Source organism: Aethalodelphis obliquidens, unplaced genomic scaffold, assembly GCF_003676395.1.
Source record: "Aethalodelphis obliquidens isolate GAN/ISIS:26980383/991018 unplaced genomic scaffold, ASM367639v1 scaffold41, whole genome shotgun sequence".
NCBI lineage: Eukaryota > Metazoa > Chordata > Mammalia > Artiodactyla > Delphinidae > Aethalodelphis > Aethalodelphis obliquidens.
The window spans coordinates 14,080,066-14,096,009 of NW_020837985.1; the positions used below are offsets into that span (position 1 = coordinate 14,080,066).

Consider the following 15,944-nt stretch of genomic DNA (forward strand, 5'->3'; position numbering starts at 1 on the left):
GTGTCCCAAGGGGTGCAGCTCCGTCAGGATATAGGCTGTGGATAGTCCGAACCCCAGCATCATAGCGGTTTAAAGGTATTTTTTTCCCCCTCACTTTCTGTGTCCGCTGTGGGCCAGCTGGGGACTCTATGCCCCACCTCTTCACTTTAGGACCTGGACTCAGCAGCCTCTATCTTGAAACCTGACTGTCAGCATGACGTTCTGGAGGGTCTCACGTCGACAATTGATGCTCTATCCAAGAAGGGACCAATGTCACTTCACTCAGGATTCATTGGCCAGAACTAGTCTCATGATTCCACCCACCCAGGGGACCAGGAGCATGGGAAGCGGGAAGAACGGGTGCACCAGTGCATGTGGGGTGGGGTTCTGACTGTTGTAAACAGGTGTGCTGGGGAGCGAGGACCCCTTTACCCATCATGCTCGGGCGTCGCTGGGCCATCAGAGCTCTGGGTTTCTTCATACAGCAAACGCTGTGAGGTGCTGCGGTGTGGTAGCTTGTCGATCTCCAGGATGGGGACACGGGATACGGCAACGCACATAACCTGTGTTGGCAGGTGGGGCTGGGTACAAGCATTTCATGGAATGTGTTTTGGGAGAAGCTATGCGTTATTACGTGAGGAGGACTCAGCAGATGACTAGGCAGAGCACAGAGGATTTTTTAGGGCAGTGAAACTGCTCTGTATGACACTCTAATGGTGGACACATGTCATTACACGTTTGCCGGAACCCACAGAATGTGCAACACCAACAGTGAACCCTACTGTAAACTATGGGCTCTGTTACTGTATCACGTGGTTAGATTTTCACCAAGTTTGTTGGGTATGTCTGTGAAGGCCTGGCACTGAGCACAGGTATACACAACATTCACTTTGGGGGGTCCGTGAAGAGGACCCCAGGGGGAAGTGCAGATATACTCCAGTGCAGCTGAAACCAAAGTGACAAAGAGGCCTGTGAGTCCTGATTGGGGGCGACAGGCCACAGCATGAAGAGCACGCTGGGCAGTGGTGCCCAGGCACAGCCAGGAGGCCAGCAGGGCTGCAAGGGGGTCAGGGGAGCAGCTCTGGGAGGGCCTTGTCAGCTGGGGTGGATGGGAACAGGGAGGGTGGAGCAGGGAAAGTGACCTGACCTTATTTACACTCTAGTAGGATTGTTTTAAGTCCCTGTGTGTTGTCAGGATTCAGAGAACTCTACAGCCAGAAAGGGTGACTTGTTTTGTATGTGAGTTATGCCTCACTAACCCTGAGTTTAAAATGCAAAAGCATGCATTGGCTTCTGTGTTGAAAGCAGATGGGAGGAAAGGGGGAGGGGAGGTGGGGGGGGGGGGGGAGGGCTGACGCAATAATGCAGGCGAGACCTGGTACTGTGGACCCAGGGCGGGTTGGTGGAGGTGAAAAGGAGTCAGATTCCGGATAAATGTTGAAGGTAGAACCAATGGGACTTTCTGAGGGCTCGGATTTGGGGTGGAAAAGAGAAGTCAAGGATAATTCCAGAGTTCTTTGGCCTGACCAGCTAGAAGGACGGCACTGACTTACTGAGATGAGAAGCCCTTCAAGAGAAGCAGGGGTCTGGGGAGGTGGGGGGGAGGGAGGTGATCAGGAGTTCACGTTGGACCCGCGAAGTTGGAGATGCCCGTTGGAAACCCAAGTGAACACGTGTCACAGGCAGGTGGATGTACAGACCGGAGATTTTTAATGAAGGGTTGCTGGATGGAAGGGCAGGAGGTGGGGAAGAAAGGGAGGAAGGGGAGAGGGGGCGGGAAGAGGGAGAGAGGGAAGGGGAGAAGGAGGGAGGAGGGAGAGCAGGAAGAATCCACACCCGACTGTTGTCCCGTCCGAGACCTCCCGTGCTCTCAGCAGCCTGGCCGGCTGACACCAGATGGAGGTCTGTCGCCGCACACTGAGACTCATGGATCAGAGCGAGACCTTCGTCTCTAAAATGTCAACACAGATTGTAAATCCTCTTCCAGATGCTGCCTGTGATCTTCTTGGGAACCTCCCAGAGGCAGGACGAGGAGACCCAGCCTAAAGAGGCTCTCTGTGGGGCGACAGTGCCAGGGACAATGGCCTGGGCTCCCTGACCTCACCTGGGGGCGGGGCGGGATGCTGCATCTGGCCCTTAACCGTACGTGCTGGGTTCCAGCAGTGTCTTCGCTGATGCGTGATGTTCAGGTGGGGCTGGGGTGGTACGGAGCGAGGAGGGGAACCACCGTCAGGGGCGGCTGGCCTGGGCTGGCCGGGCTGATGACCTCTCTGAACCCTCCCAAAGGTGGACGTCCACGGAGGATGGACAAAATAAAGCCCCCTCGGACCCGTGAGCTGAGTTTTAGCCCTTGCTGCTATTGTGAGAAACCCCGGCTCAGATGAGAACACTGAGTGATGAAAACGGTACCAAGCTCGGAGGTCGTGGGAAGATGAAACGAGTCCGTATCTGGAGAAGAGCTTAGGACAGGGGTCTGCAAACTGCGGCGCCCAGGCCACACCCGGCCCCCGGTCTCTGCGTGGCCCACCAGCTAAGAATGAGTTTTACATTATTAAACGGTGCAGGGGGTGGATACCGAAGACGAAGAATATTTTGTGACCCATGAAATTGCTGTGAAATTCAAATTTCAGTCTCCACAAATACAGGTGTATTGGACACAGCTGCGCCTGTTCATTTCCGTATTATCTCTGGCTGCCTTCCTGCTACAGCAGCAGAGTTGGGGTATGGCATTAAGTCTAAAATAGGTACCGTCTGGCTCTTTATTGTCAAAGTTGTCTAACCCCTGGCTTAGAAGACCCGACTCCTGAAACAAGGTGTCCTATCGAGGAACAAACTGGTGATGTGATGTTGATCATTGAGAGTCAAGATTCTTCCCAGGGTCAGGCCTCTTCCCCGTATGAGCCTCTGTTCTGGGGGAGCAGAGCAGAGCAGGCAGCAGGTACCCCATGAATGAGCGCACTTACGACAGGACCGGTAGAGAGGAGCCTGGCTTCCGTGGGGCTCCACCTGTGGCCATGATGCGCTTTGGTCCAGAATCTCCCCTTAACCTCAGAGTTGGGACAGCACAGAGAAGACCACGGTCCTCAAGGTGTGGTCCCAACCCCAGCAGCATCAGGACCCCTGAGGCCTTGTTAGAAACGCACAGTCGTGGCCCCGCCCTGGACCCACAGTGAGGATGGGGCTGGCAATCTGTGTTTTCAGGAGCCTTCTAGATGCGGGCAAAATCGGAGAATACCACCCCTTCAGGAAGCTCCGACACTGGCACCCCCAGAGTTCCGTGATGCCCAGGCCTCTGGAACATGAGTGAGGTCAGAAGCCCCTAACCTTTGAGCAGCTACTGTGGGTTGCCGGAAGCAGAGTTTACGTGTGACGCAGAGATGACAGAGCATCTTTTATCTGCCTGTTTCTGCTTTTTCCACACACACGCAGAGACAGGTAGAAAAGGGCAAAAGGGGTTGTCTCATGTTTTGAACTCAAATTCCTCAGCCAGAAAAACAAAAATTGGCCAATCGGGGGGTCTCGGTTGATCTGAAGTCCTTGCTGAGGTTTTTAGGGGCAAGGCTTCTTAGCGGGCCTGCCTGCAGTGAGGAAGACCAATGACAATTCTGACTCTGTCCACCTTGCTTGAGAAAGTTTTCCGAATGTGGCTTAAGGCGGGAGAGCCTGGACAAAAACACCTCTTAATTCCCCTTTTTCTTAGTGAAGGAAGACCAAAACACATTTGCAAACGTGCCATAGAGATTTTAATGAAAAAATTAGAAAAGTGCATTATTTTACAACACTACAGTAAATGATTTTCTTTTTTCTGTAAAGACATTGTAAAATATATACAGGGTTGCTTAGTGCATTCGTTACAAAAGAAAGATGCAATCCCTTGCATAAATTACATATTTTACATGGGCTGGATGTCTACTTGGACTTGTAAACATTGGTGATACAGTTTTGTTTTGTTTTTGTTTTTCATTTTTCAGATAAGCTGCGATAGTAAATACCTCTGATATTCATTTGATGGTTGTCTCATTCTGTTAAACTTCAGAACGGCATTCTAAGGCCATTTGTGAAGGCGCCCTCTCCACGGGTGGAGAAGGCCAGAGAAGATAAACAAAAGGAAAACGAACAGGAACAGTAGGCTTCTTTGAAACTGGTTCACTGTGGTCCAGTTGGGATCACTGGTGCGGCTTCCCACCCAAGGTCTGATGCCTTGACCACAGTTGGGCCTGCCATCCAATCCCAAACGCCCACCAACGTGGGAAGGGAGAGCCCTGCTAGGGGTTCGGGACAAACCGTTCCATCCTCCTGGCCTGTGGCCAGGCTGACCCAGCTTCTGCTAGAAACTTCCTGATCTCCATCACTCCTCGGGAATGTTCTGGAGGCCTTCCAGCAGCAGCATCGCCATCAGAACAAACCCAGGTCCTTTTAGCATGCAGTCATGAAAACGTCCAGCGATGCCAAGAAGAAAGAAAAAACTCCAGAGACCCAAAGATACCCGGTCAGTGCATACACGCGCGCGCCCCAGATGAATAAGTGAGTATCACACCTTTGTGCCCCCAACTCCCAGAATGAACTCCCTGTGCATATAGGCCAATCATTTTAACGGGTGTGAGTTTGCACCTAATTCAAGCTTAACTTCTTCTATGCCTAGGGTCACAAATGACACTTTTTAAATGTTTAATGTTTGAGGTACAAGGATACACGGTTGGCTAAGTTAAAAAGTGTACATGGTAGAGGGAGTATCAGCAATTTCTTGGCCTGCTGGGAATAGACTAGAAATTCTTCCTTCTTGTTAAGCGGTTCAGTGACTTAAAATCTCATCCTCTTTGACATCTTTCCTGTGTCTCCTCTGTTTGTTTAATTACAAGCCTTCTGATCAACATTATGGACAAGCGAGAGAGCCTCAGACCTTCCAGGTGGGGTTAGTCTGTTTTCCTATTTAAATTTCACTCAGTAAGGCCAACAGCATCACCTAATCCAATGCATTTTCTGTTCCGTGGAGATTTCTGATAAAGCACAGGGTGGACTGAGGAGGCCTCTGGAGGTCCCTTCCAGCCCCAGACGGCTGTCAAAATGCTATTTGTGGGCTGAATAAACAAATATGTAATTAGCCTTTTTCAGGACCATGTTCTTCTCTGAGGAGCCATCAAATTATAGAGAAATCTGGTTAATTGTGGGTTCTGCTTCACTGGATTCCCACTAATCGTGTTTTGCCTTTCATTCGATTTTTATTTTTCTACCCAACTTCTAAAATTCAGCTCAAGAAAGTGCAGCAATAGCTGAGCCAGGTTCTGATTCCAAGAAGTGCTCATCTGACTCTGTTTCTAGAACTTGTGCATCTTGGGAGCATGTGATCCAGTGGAATTTTAGCCTTATGAGGCCACAGAACTTGACCGTCCAGTTCACCACAATGGCCTCTCACTGAGGCTGATGGCAGATGCCCAAAAGCTCTATAAATAATCGCTGGATAAGTGAATCAATCAGCAGGGAGTACTGCTCAGAGGGGGCCCTGCAGAGCCACTGTTGCAGCTCACATCAGTAGCTGCTTTGATCTCTCAGGTTAAGGAAAGGTAGGACTTCCCCAAGGTTTGTCAGGCAAAGGGGGGACTTTGGTTCACTGGGCAATGCCCGCCCCACCCCCCCCATCGCCAAGCATTTGGTCCACGTGGGACTGAGCAGGGCCACAAAGGAGAACCCGTCAACAGAAGGGTCAGAGGAGCTGGGTAAAGACATGATTCTTTGGTGCGAGGAGGGTTATAGAACAACTCTACCTGGAAAATGTGACGTTCCCCAGGGGGAAGGAGCTGGCCCCGCTCAGGAACCCTATGCTTGGGAGGACTTGGCCATCCTGCCTCCAAAGCACCCCCCCCCCCGCAAAGAAATGTCAACCAAGAGCATGGAACATAATGACACTGACCTCCTGTCATCTTCACCAGCATCTGCCTCTCCCCTGGCCATTCCATCCTTTGTCGGAGAGGAAGTGACTTGCCCAAGGCCACTTGGCCTGATTACAAAGAGGAAGGAAAGAAAGCTGTTGCCCGGGTGGGTGCTTACGAAGGCCCTGAGGCCTCCACCCCCCAGTGCTCAGGAGCTGGAAGGGGCAAAGCTGAGGTTTTATGTTTGTAGTGGTCGAGGCTTATAGCTAAACTTCACAAGACCTCCCCCTTCAAGATCAAGAGCTGCTCTCTGGATGGTAGGGGTCCCCAGGCAACTCGACTGGAGCCTCCAAGAGGCTGAAGTTAGGATCCGAGAGTGATGGGATGATGTGGAGAATAAAAACTCTCCAAGTAAAAAGTTACCTTGCCCTCAAGTGCGTCCTCTTCTCCTCTCTCCATCCCTGATTCCTGGTCACAGGCAGTCACAAAATCTGTTGCTCCCAGAGTCTCGGGAAACAGCGAATTCTTCACGCCAAGGAAGCCCAAGAATTATACATTTTCCTTTTAGTGGTTTCATGCTAATCTTTGCTCAAGCTGTTGGAAGTCTGCACCAGAACAAGCCCCCAGGATGCTTAAATGAAAGACCAAGTGGATCTTATCCAGAAATATTCCCATATGCAAATTAGACCTAACGTCCAGAAGAAGGAAGAAAACCTCCACCTGAAGAATAGGACGCCACAGGATTCAAATTGGATGAGACTCCGGGATCTAGTTTCAGACTTTTGTAATCAGAGGAGAACCCAGTAGGGATATCAGGATGGATAGCTCCTCCATCAGAGCCCAAGGCTCAGGCTCTGGGTGTTAGAGCGAAGGACCTTGAAATAAAATGTGTGGGCACTGGGGAGCCATGGAAGGTTCTTGAGCAGGAGAGTAGCCTGGATGACTTAAGGTGTGACCAGCTTGTGAAGGGCCTTGACAGCTCACTGACTCATCTTTCAGGTGTGGCTCTGTGTTAGGGAAGCCACGGAGCACTGGGTGAAATCGCTGCTCCCTGCCCCTTCCCACGCCTGGGCCTCTGCCCATGCAACAGTGCCCACTTGCTCCTTCAAGCCTCTCCTCAAAGATTACCAAAAGCCAATTCCTCCCTGAAGCCCTGCCTGCGTTCCTCCACCAGACTGATCACCTCTTTCCATAGCTGGACTTAGTCAAGTGCCCGGGAGTAAGCTTGCAGGAGCCTTGGACCGGCCTTTAGGAGAAATGCAAGCGGTGTTAAGAACTCTAGCTCGGCACTCTGCTCAGAACAGGCGCCCGATGTTGCCACATGCTGTTCTTGTAGGCACCCTGTGCAGTGGGGTTTATCTGAAATCTCCAACTTTAAAGGCTGGAACACAGAGGCTCAGAGAGGCAAAACCACCACCTGCCTGTGAACGGCAGAAGCCGGTCCCAGGTGTGCATGCAGCTTTATTCCCTCACGCTGCTCTGCAGAGAAAGAAGAGCCTGCCCTGTCCTGTCTCAGGGCCCCAGAGCGAGCGCTGGGCAGGTGCAGAGCCGAGGCCGGGGATCCTGTCCCTCGCCGTGTGTGCCCCACCCCACTCAGCCTCTACCGGAAGTACTCCCCTGAGAAAACGGTGCTGCCCTGGTTCCTGTTGACACTCGCATCAAGGGCTCACTCACTCCAGGGCAAAATGTCACAAGCGTGCCGCTGGCATCTGAAGATGTACCGATCTCCTGCTCTATGGGAAATGCCCAGCTGTGGACAGCTTGTGGCCCTATTGCACGTGGCCCACCCAACTCTGCCAGGCAACTGCCTCTGAATCGCCAACGGTGGGGTGATGGTTTTCATCCCGTGGATGTGCATCGGTTTCCAGGGATGGAACAAAGTCTGGCAGTGACGTTAAGATGTGCCTTGACGACAGTGACGAGTGGCCATCTAGGCAAGATGCTGGAAGTCTGATTGTCTTTATGCCCTGCTGTGGGCGCTGCCCGGAACGTATAGCTCCTATGGCCGGGTCACTGGAGGTTTGCTTCCCGGTGTATTTGTCCATGATAGAAAGAAGGACTGGGGACCCCAGAGGAGGACATCATTGAGTCCCTCATGGAACAAATAGTCAGGAGGAGCTTTTAAAGTATGCTCCCATCTCCACCTCCGTGCTGGAGAGCAGCAGGGATACCTTCCAGGTAGCGGGAACAGAATGGGCAAAGGCTCAGAGGCGGGAATCTGTATGGACATATTTTCTTGATCAAAATTAAAGGGACCGTGCCTCAGCCAGTGGGTTGCTCTGTGTTACCAGAACTGAGAAGGCCATGCTATAGAACTTGCCAGTGCAAACACACATCTCAAACAGAGATGAGAAGCAACTGGGTGCCGAGTACCCCACTGGCCTATGGGCATCCTTCCAACTACTCTACTGGGCTACACTTGCTACCCTTCACAACCCATGAAAGAATGTCTTGGTGCTTTATGTCTATTTATGGCTGCGTCATCCCCACAGGTGTTTAGGGGAAAGATTGCTGACTCTCAGCAGAGAAGAGAGATCCACGTGAGAAGTTAGAAACAGCAGAGCCTTGCTCGGCTGTGGTGACGAGACCCAGCATCCAGGGGCTCCTGGACGCCTTTCCTACAGCTTCAGTTCGTGTCTCCAGCAAAGGAGAACAGCACTTAATATGCCTTATTTATCTAGGACGAGAGAGGTTCTCACAGAGGTCTCCAGAGAGTCAGATTTCTCAAACGCATTAATCGTAACAACATCACCTTTAATTCCTTAACCTGAGGAAACAGGCAGGTCGTGGGCCCGCCCACAACAGAACTGGCTCAGACAACAAAGTGGCAACGTCACGACAAACAAAAACGGAGAAAACATCCTAGACTGGGGGAGTCTGGGGTGAGCAGACAAGCAATGTGGGATGCAATCTTGGATTGTCTCTCAGATTCACAAAAAGGCCCTGGAGGACATTTTTGGGACGTGAGAAATGTGAATATGGGTTGCGTCTCAGACAATATCATTGTATGACTGCTAAACTTAAGGGTGATAACAGCATTGTTACCAAAGAGAAGGCTTTTGTTCCCGGGAGAGAAACAATTTTTCCCTTCGGCCAAACCACCTAAAAGTTGCAGACGTCACTTCATTCTCCAAATGCCCCTGGGTATGAATGGGGGGGGGGTGGTTTAAGCAAACGTGGCAAAGTTCTGAAGGCTGGTGAGTCTGGGTGAAAGGGATATGGAAGTTTTCTGTAAATCTGGAATTTTCACAACAGAAAGTTGGGGCGATAGGGAGGAATCATGGCAATAGGTTTCCCTCCCCGCTCCCCACAAAACAGCAACCTCTACTAAGGTGTGCTCAAGAAATAACCACATAAAATGGATGTATGCCCAGGGCCTTGGGGAACCCAGCACGCACGGGGCCTTGGTTTGCACGATGACCACCCTTCTTGACGCCTCTGCCTACTCACTCGCCATCTTCCCAGCTCCCAGGATGCTGCCAAGCGAAATGATTTTGGGTTTTCAATGTTGCGGCTCAACCCTCAAGTGTGCCCAGTGGCCAGAACATCAGGCCAGATGTCTCCATCGGTCAAGTTGACTTTGTGCTACATGCTCACAAATTCAGCCCACATTGGCCCATTGTGTGGATGAGGAAGCTACAGGGGAGCCCAGTGAAGCTGGAGGTGAGAACCGGGTCCCCGTCCTGCCAAACTTTCCTTGCCGGGATCCTTCCGGGCTCCCACACAAACCATGACTCTGTAAGAAACACACGTCAGCCACTCCCAGGCAGCAGGCCTGCATGTGACAGACCCCACATCCCACCCCTTTCAGGGTGAAGATACAATTCATCGGAGTGTTGGACAGATGACGCCGCCCGTCCCACCAAGAAAACGGACATAGTCCGGCACAGGCCTCAGACCCCACGCCTCTGTGGATGCCCTTAACGGGTACCCTAATTAGGGCCTATTATTTAAGAAGAAGTTTACCTAAAGAAATAGGGCCGAAAACCTCAGCGATGGGTGGTTTTCCTTCTTTAATCATTTTTACCTCTCTCACCTTCCCCTCCAAACTCAGTGTGCACAACGAATGCCTCCAAACCATTCTTCCCTCCAGCTTCAAACCGCTAGTGACCAGGAATCACTAGGAATCAAGGCTTTCAGATCTGGAGGCAAAGAAAAATGACCTGCCTGGGCTTATCTGCAGGTTTCCAAGTCACCATCCAGATATTCTCCCAGCCGAGGCCCCGTGTGCAGAGACCAAACGACGGTGCACCGAGATTAACCAGTCAACTCACCCTTTCCTACAGATGGGTTTTGACGAGCACCTGCACAGCCAGGCCTCCTGGGCGGCGGTCTGCGTCCATCTGCTTCCTCTGCTGGAAGGATGAGGGACCCAGTGGGGATTCCTGGGCTGCAAGTGATCTGCTGTGATCATTCCAAAGTGCAGGTACCCTCCTCCCAATTGGTGATGCACAGTGGAGCACAACAGATGCTTCAGAGAGAGTATTTAAATTTAGAGCACCAGGCAGCCTGCTGTGTTTAAGAGGCTGCTGCCCGAGTTTCAGGACAGAGTGGTGTGGATGGAAAGAAGTGCTCCGATCCCAGCTCTGGGGCTAACTGGGTATCTCAAAAGCCAAACGGGTTGGTTCACTCCTATGTAAAGAATCTAGTAGACCAATGGCATGACAGCACCTTCCACCGAGGATGGATGTCATAAAGATCAAAATGGGATGGTCTCTAGAAAGCATGGCACTCAGAGCTGCTGGACTAACCGGTACCACTGCCTACCTTCCTTTTGTCTTTGATGGAGGGGATGGGTTGAGATCTCCTAGTTGGAAAGCATTCAAGTGAGAGTCCAAAATCTCTTTGAGTATCTATGTGGCATGTTGATTTCTAGACCCCCACCAGGGACCACGTGGCAGGCCAACCTCCTGTGATGCTGGTGGAACGTGGCTCTTCTTCAGCTCATTCTAACGTAAGTTGGGGCCCAAATTCAAACAACCTGGTGAGATTTCTTCCCCCTCCCTGAGTGGGTATGGTCAACTGGAAGAAAGGTGTGGGAAACCTGGGCTGAAAGAAAGAAATCATCAGCTGTGAAGGGGGAAGAGAGACCTGGGTCCGAGATGCTGAGAAGTCCAGCAACGAGGACTGTTTGGAGGGTGTGACAGCAGTGACAAAGCAGCAGGATAAACAAGTGGGAAGACCTAAGTTCTGGCTGTGGGGCCTCAGAGTCATGTCCAGCCTTTCTGGACCTCGATTTCCTTTCCTGAAGATGAGGGACCTCAGCAAGGTGACTCAGACTAAGCTTCCCCCTGGCTTTTGAGGATTCCAATGCTGATGGGGTGGGCCAAGCTCTAGCTGGAGATGCCCCAGGCCTGCTTTATCAAGAGACGAGAACCCTGGAGAACTCCTGGCTCAGTGCCCCCATCAGAGCACCTCACTGGAGGCACCTAGAGGACTCCTTGGCCAGACAGCATGGTAGGGAAGAGCTCGAGCATCTGAGAAAAAGAAGGACATCACAAGGGGAGTAAACCGAGGTTCCCCTCCACCCCCGAACGCTCTGAGCATAAACAAGGATGTTTACCTTTGGAACAGAAGACTCGGTACGTGTCCTTCAGGGGCTGAGCTGGTAGCAAAGGGCAGGGGGTTGGGGGGGGGCTAGGATATGGAACCAAGAGAAATTCCAAGTTGCTTCAGACACTTAAGTTGGTGGTCATCCTGCAAACAGGAAAGACTTCATCTTACCATCCTTAATCCTACAAAGAAGAGTCAGCTCTGTGGGAAGAGAGATTATGGGATGTTTTCTAAACTTCCCTGCGAAGGGAGGAGCTCCCTGTCACTGGAAGCATTCAAGCAGAAGTAGGTCACTTTATGACCACTGTACATGGTGAGGGGAACAGTTCTGAGTGAAGGGTTGAACCCGTGTACCTCTAACTGACTCTAAAAGCCTGGTACACTTAGCTGTGGAGAAAGATGCAAGTTCCCTCATCTGAGGGCTGAATGAGGGTGCCATAGTGTGGTGGGGTCACAGCTCCTTGGACCCTTTTGGGGTCCGGACCGAGACTAATGTCTCAGTTCTAGCAAAGACCAGCTCTCTGACGTTGAGCAAATCACTCACCCTCTCAGTGCCTCTCTCTCTTTTATAGATCAAAGATTATCCGCGCCTGGGCAGCCCAGCCAAAGCCCATTGCTGTCCAAGAGCTGGAAGAATTTGAAAAAGGGAAGTGAGGATGGCTGATTTTTAGAAATGGCCGAGACAGTGATGAGGGAAATGAAGGTCCCCCCGTGAATCTGCAGGTGAGACTTTGCTTTATTCCTGTCTTGGAAAGGGCCTCCAATGTGCTATGTTCTATAGCCCCGCCCCCCAAGGATGTTAGCAGGCCTTCCCTTTGGGGTCATCCCCTATTGAGAGTGGGGAGGAATTTCTCCACTATTCAGGAAAAAAATCACCCCGAGACTGACAAGTTCCCAGCAGGCCAAGACGCAGCTCCTTGCCTCCAAACTCTTCCTGAGACCAACATCAACATTCCCTTATTTACAAATCAAATGCAGTTAGAGACAATCTTTCTTAAAATACATTATATATATTCTTTAAAATGAGGAATGCCCTGTCGTTTTTCATTAGGAAAAGAAACCACGTCCACTTACCAATACCCATTCTCACCCAAGCATCCCGAACTGTAGTTCTTACTCATGTAGGTAGATGCTACACAAGTCATCATCATCACACAAATAAGAGAGAATAAGATACTCTGTGGTTGCAACAGTTTTCCAGTTTCCCCAACACGTCCAGTTACACGGAAAATCGTTGGAACTAGAGGTGGTGAAATTAAAAATGTCTCTGATAAATTAATATTATTGGCTTTTGATTATTCCATTGCTAGTTTTGTTTTCTTGTGTTGATAACGCATACCAGTTTAACAAAGTGCATGCTTGTTTAAAAAATTTTTGAACTGGCAAGCTAAAATGATCCGTGTCGGCTTGCCCACCCACCCCCTAAAAAGAAGTTAATATAATTTAGAATCTAGCGTTTTAAAAATGTGGTCATGACGTATCTGGGATAAAGACTGCTTGTGGAACATGCATGATTTGGCAAGATGATAAATCAGAAACCTCGTGGGTTTTGTTTGTTTTCCCGTTTTGTTTGGAAGCGGCCGAAAGCAGGCTATTAACAAAATTGTGTGACGGAGAAGAAGGATGAATACCTGATACTTTCCATTCTGTCACATCAGAAGCACACTGGTGTGTGCACTCATTCACACACACTCAGACCACACACATTCGGCCACCCACTGCTTGGGGAGGAAAAGAGAAAGGAGTTGGGTCAGAGACACCACTGTGGGTGGGCACTCGAGGCTCTCAGCCGCGTGTGCAACTTTGGGTCAGGTATCCTCTGGGCTCTGTCTCCTTGTCTGGGTCTCACACCTGTCCTGGGAAAGCCACCCCAGAGGTGGGGCGGGCTGGGGAGAAATGTAAGGCATACTTTGCTGGGAAGAAGGAAGAAATCCATGCTTCATGCTCAGATGCGAGTTTCACAGGAAGACGGGCCTTTCCTTTTTTCCCTTTGGCCTGCTCTGTCTCGCTGGGAAGGTGGGGAAGAAATGAAACCAAGAAAGAGGGAAGGAGAGAAAGAAAAAATGATGACAATAATCATAACAATAAAGGATATAACCATAATCAATAAATAAGACAAGGTGGGCCAATGAGACTTAACGTCAGCTATGACAAATGACTTGTTTGTGTTTCCCTCCCCAGACCCTAGATGGACTTCCGCCGTCTCATCAGCCTGTGGTTGTCAGTAAAGCTGTGTAACCCGGGAGAAACGGAGCTAATAGGGGACGGGAAGAGGCTGTTTTTTAATGTGCTTGGTGAGATCTCCTCGATCTTGTAAGAGATGGGGTGGAAGTACTGGGGGGCGAGCTTGGTGCTGAAGGAGTTCTGCTGCGCCGCCGAGCGGCCACCGTATTCCTGCGGGCGGTAGCAGGTGCAGGAGCACACGGACTGTAGGTCCGCCGCGTCCGCCTTGTACCGGGGCCGGCCCTGCCGCGCCTCCTCGGGGATGTGGATGGCCATGCTGTTGCGGTTGCCGGCGAGGGACGCCCGCTCCTCGGCGTCCCGCCGCTCGTCCTCGCTGTTCATGGTCAGGAACCTGAGGACCACCAGGTTGAGGAAGGCCCCTATGACCGTCAGCCCCACCAGGATATACATAAAGCTAAAGGCCACGTAGAGCGGCTTCCTCTGCAGGGCGCCCTTGGTCTGCAGGGCCACGTAGTCCCCAAAGCCAATGGTAGTCAACGTGATGAAGCAGTAGTAGTAGGCGTGGAAGAAGCTCCACTCCTCGCACTGGGAGAAGGCGGCCGCCCCGATGCACAGCGTCCCCATGCAGGAGAAGAAGCCCACGGTCACCATGTTCTCCATGGACACCTCCGTGTTGCGCATGCCACAGCACCTCTTGATGCGCTTCAGCAGGTAGCGCACGAACGTGTTCATCCGCTCGCCCAGGCTCTGGAACATGACCAGCGTCAGCGGGATGCCCAGCACCGCGTAGAACATGCAGAAGGCCTTGCCCGCGTCCGTGCCCGGAGCAGCGTGCCCGTAACCTGCGGGAGGAGGTGAGAGGACAGGGAGACGGAGTCAGCTGGGGTCTCCTGCGGTTCGGGGTGGGTGTGGATGTGGGCGCGGCCGTGGGGATGGAGCTGGGGGCGGGGCCAGCGCCTGAGGGGTGGGGCGAAGAACAGGGAAGAATCAGTGAAGAAATAGCCTTTGAAGTTTGGGGGGGGGGGGGGGAGGTCTGGGGCATTTGGTCACAAGAGGAGCTTGGGGGTCATTGCACTGTTCGTCCAGTAACACGGTTTTCTCAAAGAAAAGCAGCATATTCACTCGTAACATTTTGCAGAAAACTCCAAAAGTAGCCAGCCCAAGGGAGAAAATTCAATATCCTAACATGGGTCAACATTAAGAGTGAAGAGTCAGAGAATGCTAACTGGGTTTTTTGGTGGTGGTTCTTGTTTTCGACCGCCATGATTCTATTCTTAGACACATGCGCGGTCCAAGGCCAGGTAGAGCAGACAGGTGGGCGGACAGCCAAGGAGGTGTGGATCCCGGCACCTCCCCCGCTGGGAGCTGTGGGGCTGCCCCGGGAGGTGGGGACACCATGGAAGGTAAGAGGGGTGCGCAGGTGGGAGGGGATGATGGATTCCCTAGAGTCCTTTCTGCGTGTGCTGGGGCAGGGGAGAAAGAACCCCGGTTTCCACGTTCTCAACGGTGGTGCCAGGAAGCTCGGCATGGAGCAAATCAACTTGCCTTCTGCCCCAGGCTCCCCGTGCCCCCAGCTCAGGCATCGGGGACCCACCAGCCCACGGCCAGTCCGTGTGGACTCCTTGTCATACGTCACCTCCTTCTACCCTCGTGACGACCCTATAAAACAGGCGTGACGCATCTGACACCACTGGCAAGGAAACCGAGTCAGTTACTTAATAGCAGGGGAGCTTGGTTTCTTCAGAGTTGGTGGATGAAAACTCTGGGTTCCAATCCCCAAAATGAGGCTTTTTTTAAAAGCAGACGTCTTGAATTGAGACAGGTCATTGCAGGGTGGAGCATAAACACCACGAGGGCAAAGATTTTTACCTGTTTTGTCCCCTGCTGTATCCTCACACCTAGAGAAACACCGAGCACATAAAATACCGCTTTAACAAAGGACGGAATAAATTTATGCCACTGTGTGAATGTGGCCTTGTCAGAATCGACGGAACGAATAATCCTTAGCGGCCTCACATGTGTAAGCGCTTTTGAAACTCTTCACGCAGCTGCACAGACCATCACTTCGTTGATCCCCTGCATCAACTATGCAAGACCGAGCCTGTATTTCCTCACATTCAAATGAGGACAGTGGTGCTGGAAAGGTGAGTTACCTGCCGGTGTCACCTGGACAGGGTCTGCACAACATGGCAGAAGAAACCTAAGACTAGTTCAAGTTCCAGGACTAATCCTGCCCAGAAAAATACCAGGATCATGGGCGGTATTTGGACTGAGCACTAGGAGGAGGCGCGTGGCCTTCCAACGTCTCAAATCCTGCCCCGTCACAAAAGGCTTCCCTGGTGCTCCCCGAGCCACACGCTG

At 51.6% G+C, this 15,944-nt stretch overlaps 1 protein-coding gene across 1 annotated transcript; it reads right to left on the minus strand.

The window, feature by feature from the left end:
• Positions 1 to 3,711: 3,711 nt before the first annotated feature.
• KCNK9 (potassium two pore domain channel subfamily K member 9) lies at positions 3,712 to 14,810 on the minus strand. The gene is made up of 2 exons (XM_027132544.1): positions 9,874 to 14,810; positions 3,712 to 9,582 (listed from the first exon to the last, which is right to left on the minus strand). Exon 1 carries the CDS (start codon positions 14,376 to 14,378, stop codon positions 13,584 to 13,586), a length of 795 nt encoding a protein of 264 aa, XP_026988345.1. The 5' UTR covers positions 14,379 to 14,810; the 3' UTR covers positions 3,712 to 9,582; positions 9,874 to 13,583.
• Positions 14,811 to 15,944: the final 1,134 nt, after the last annotated feature.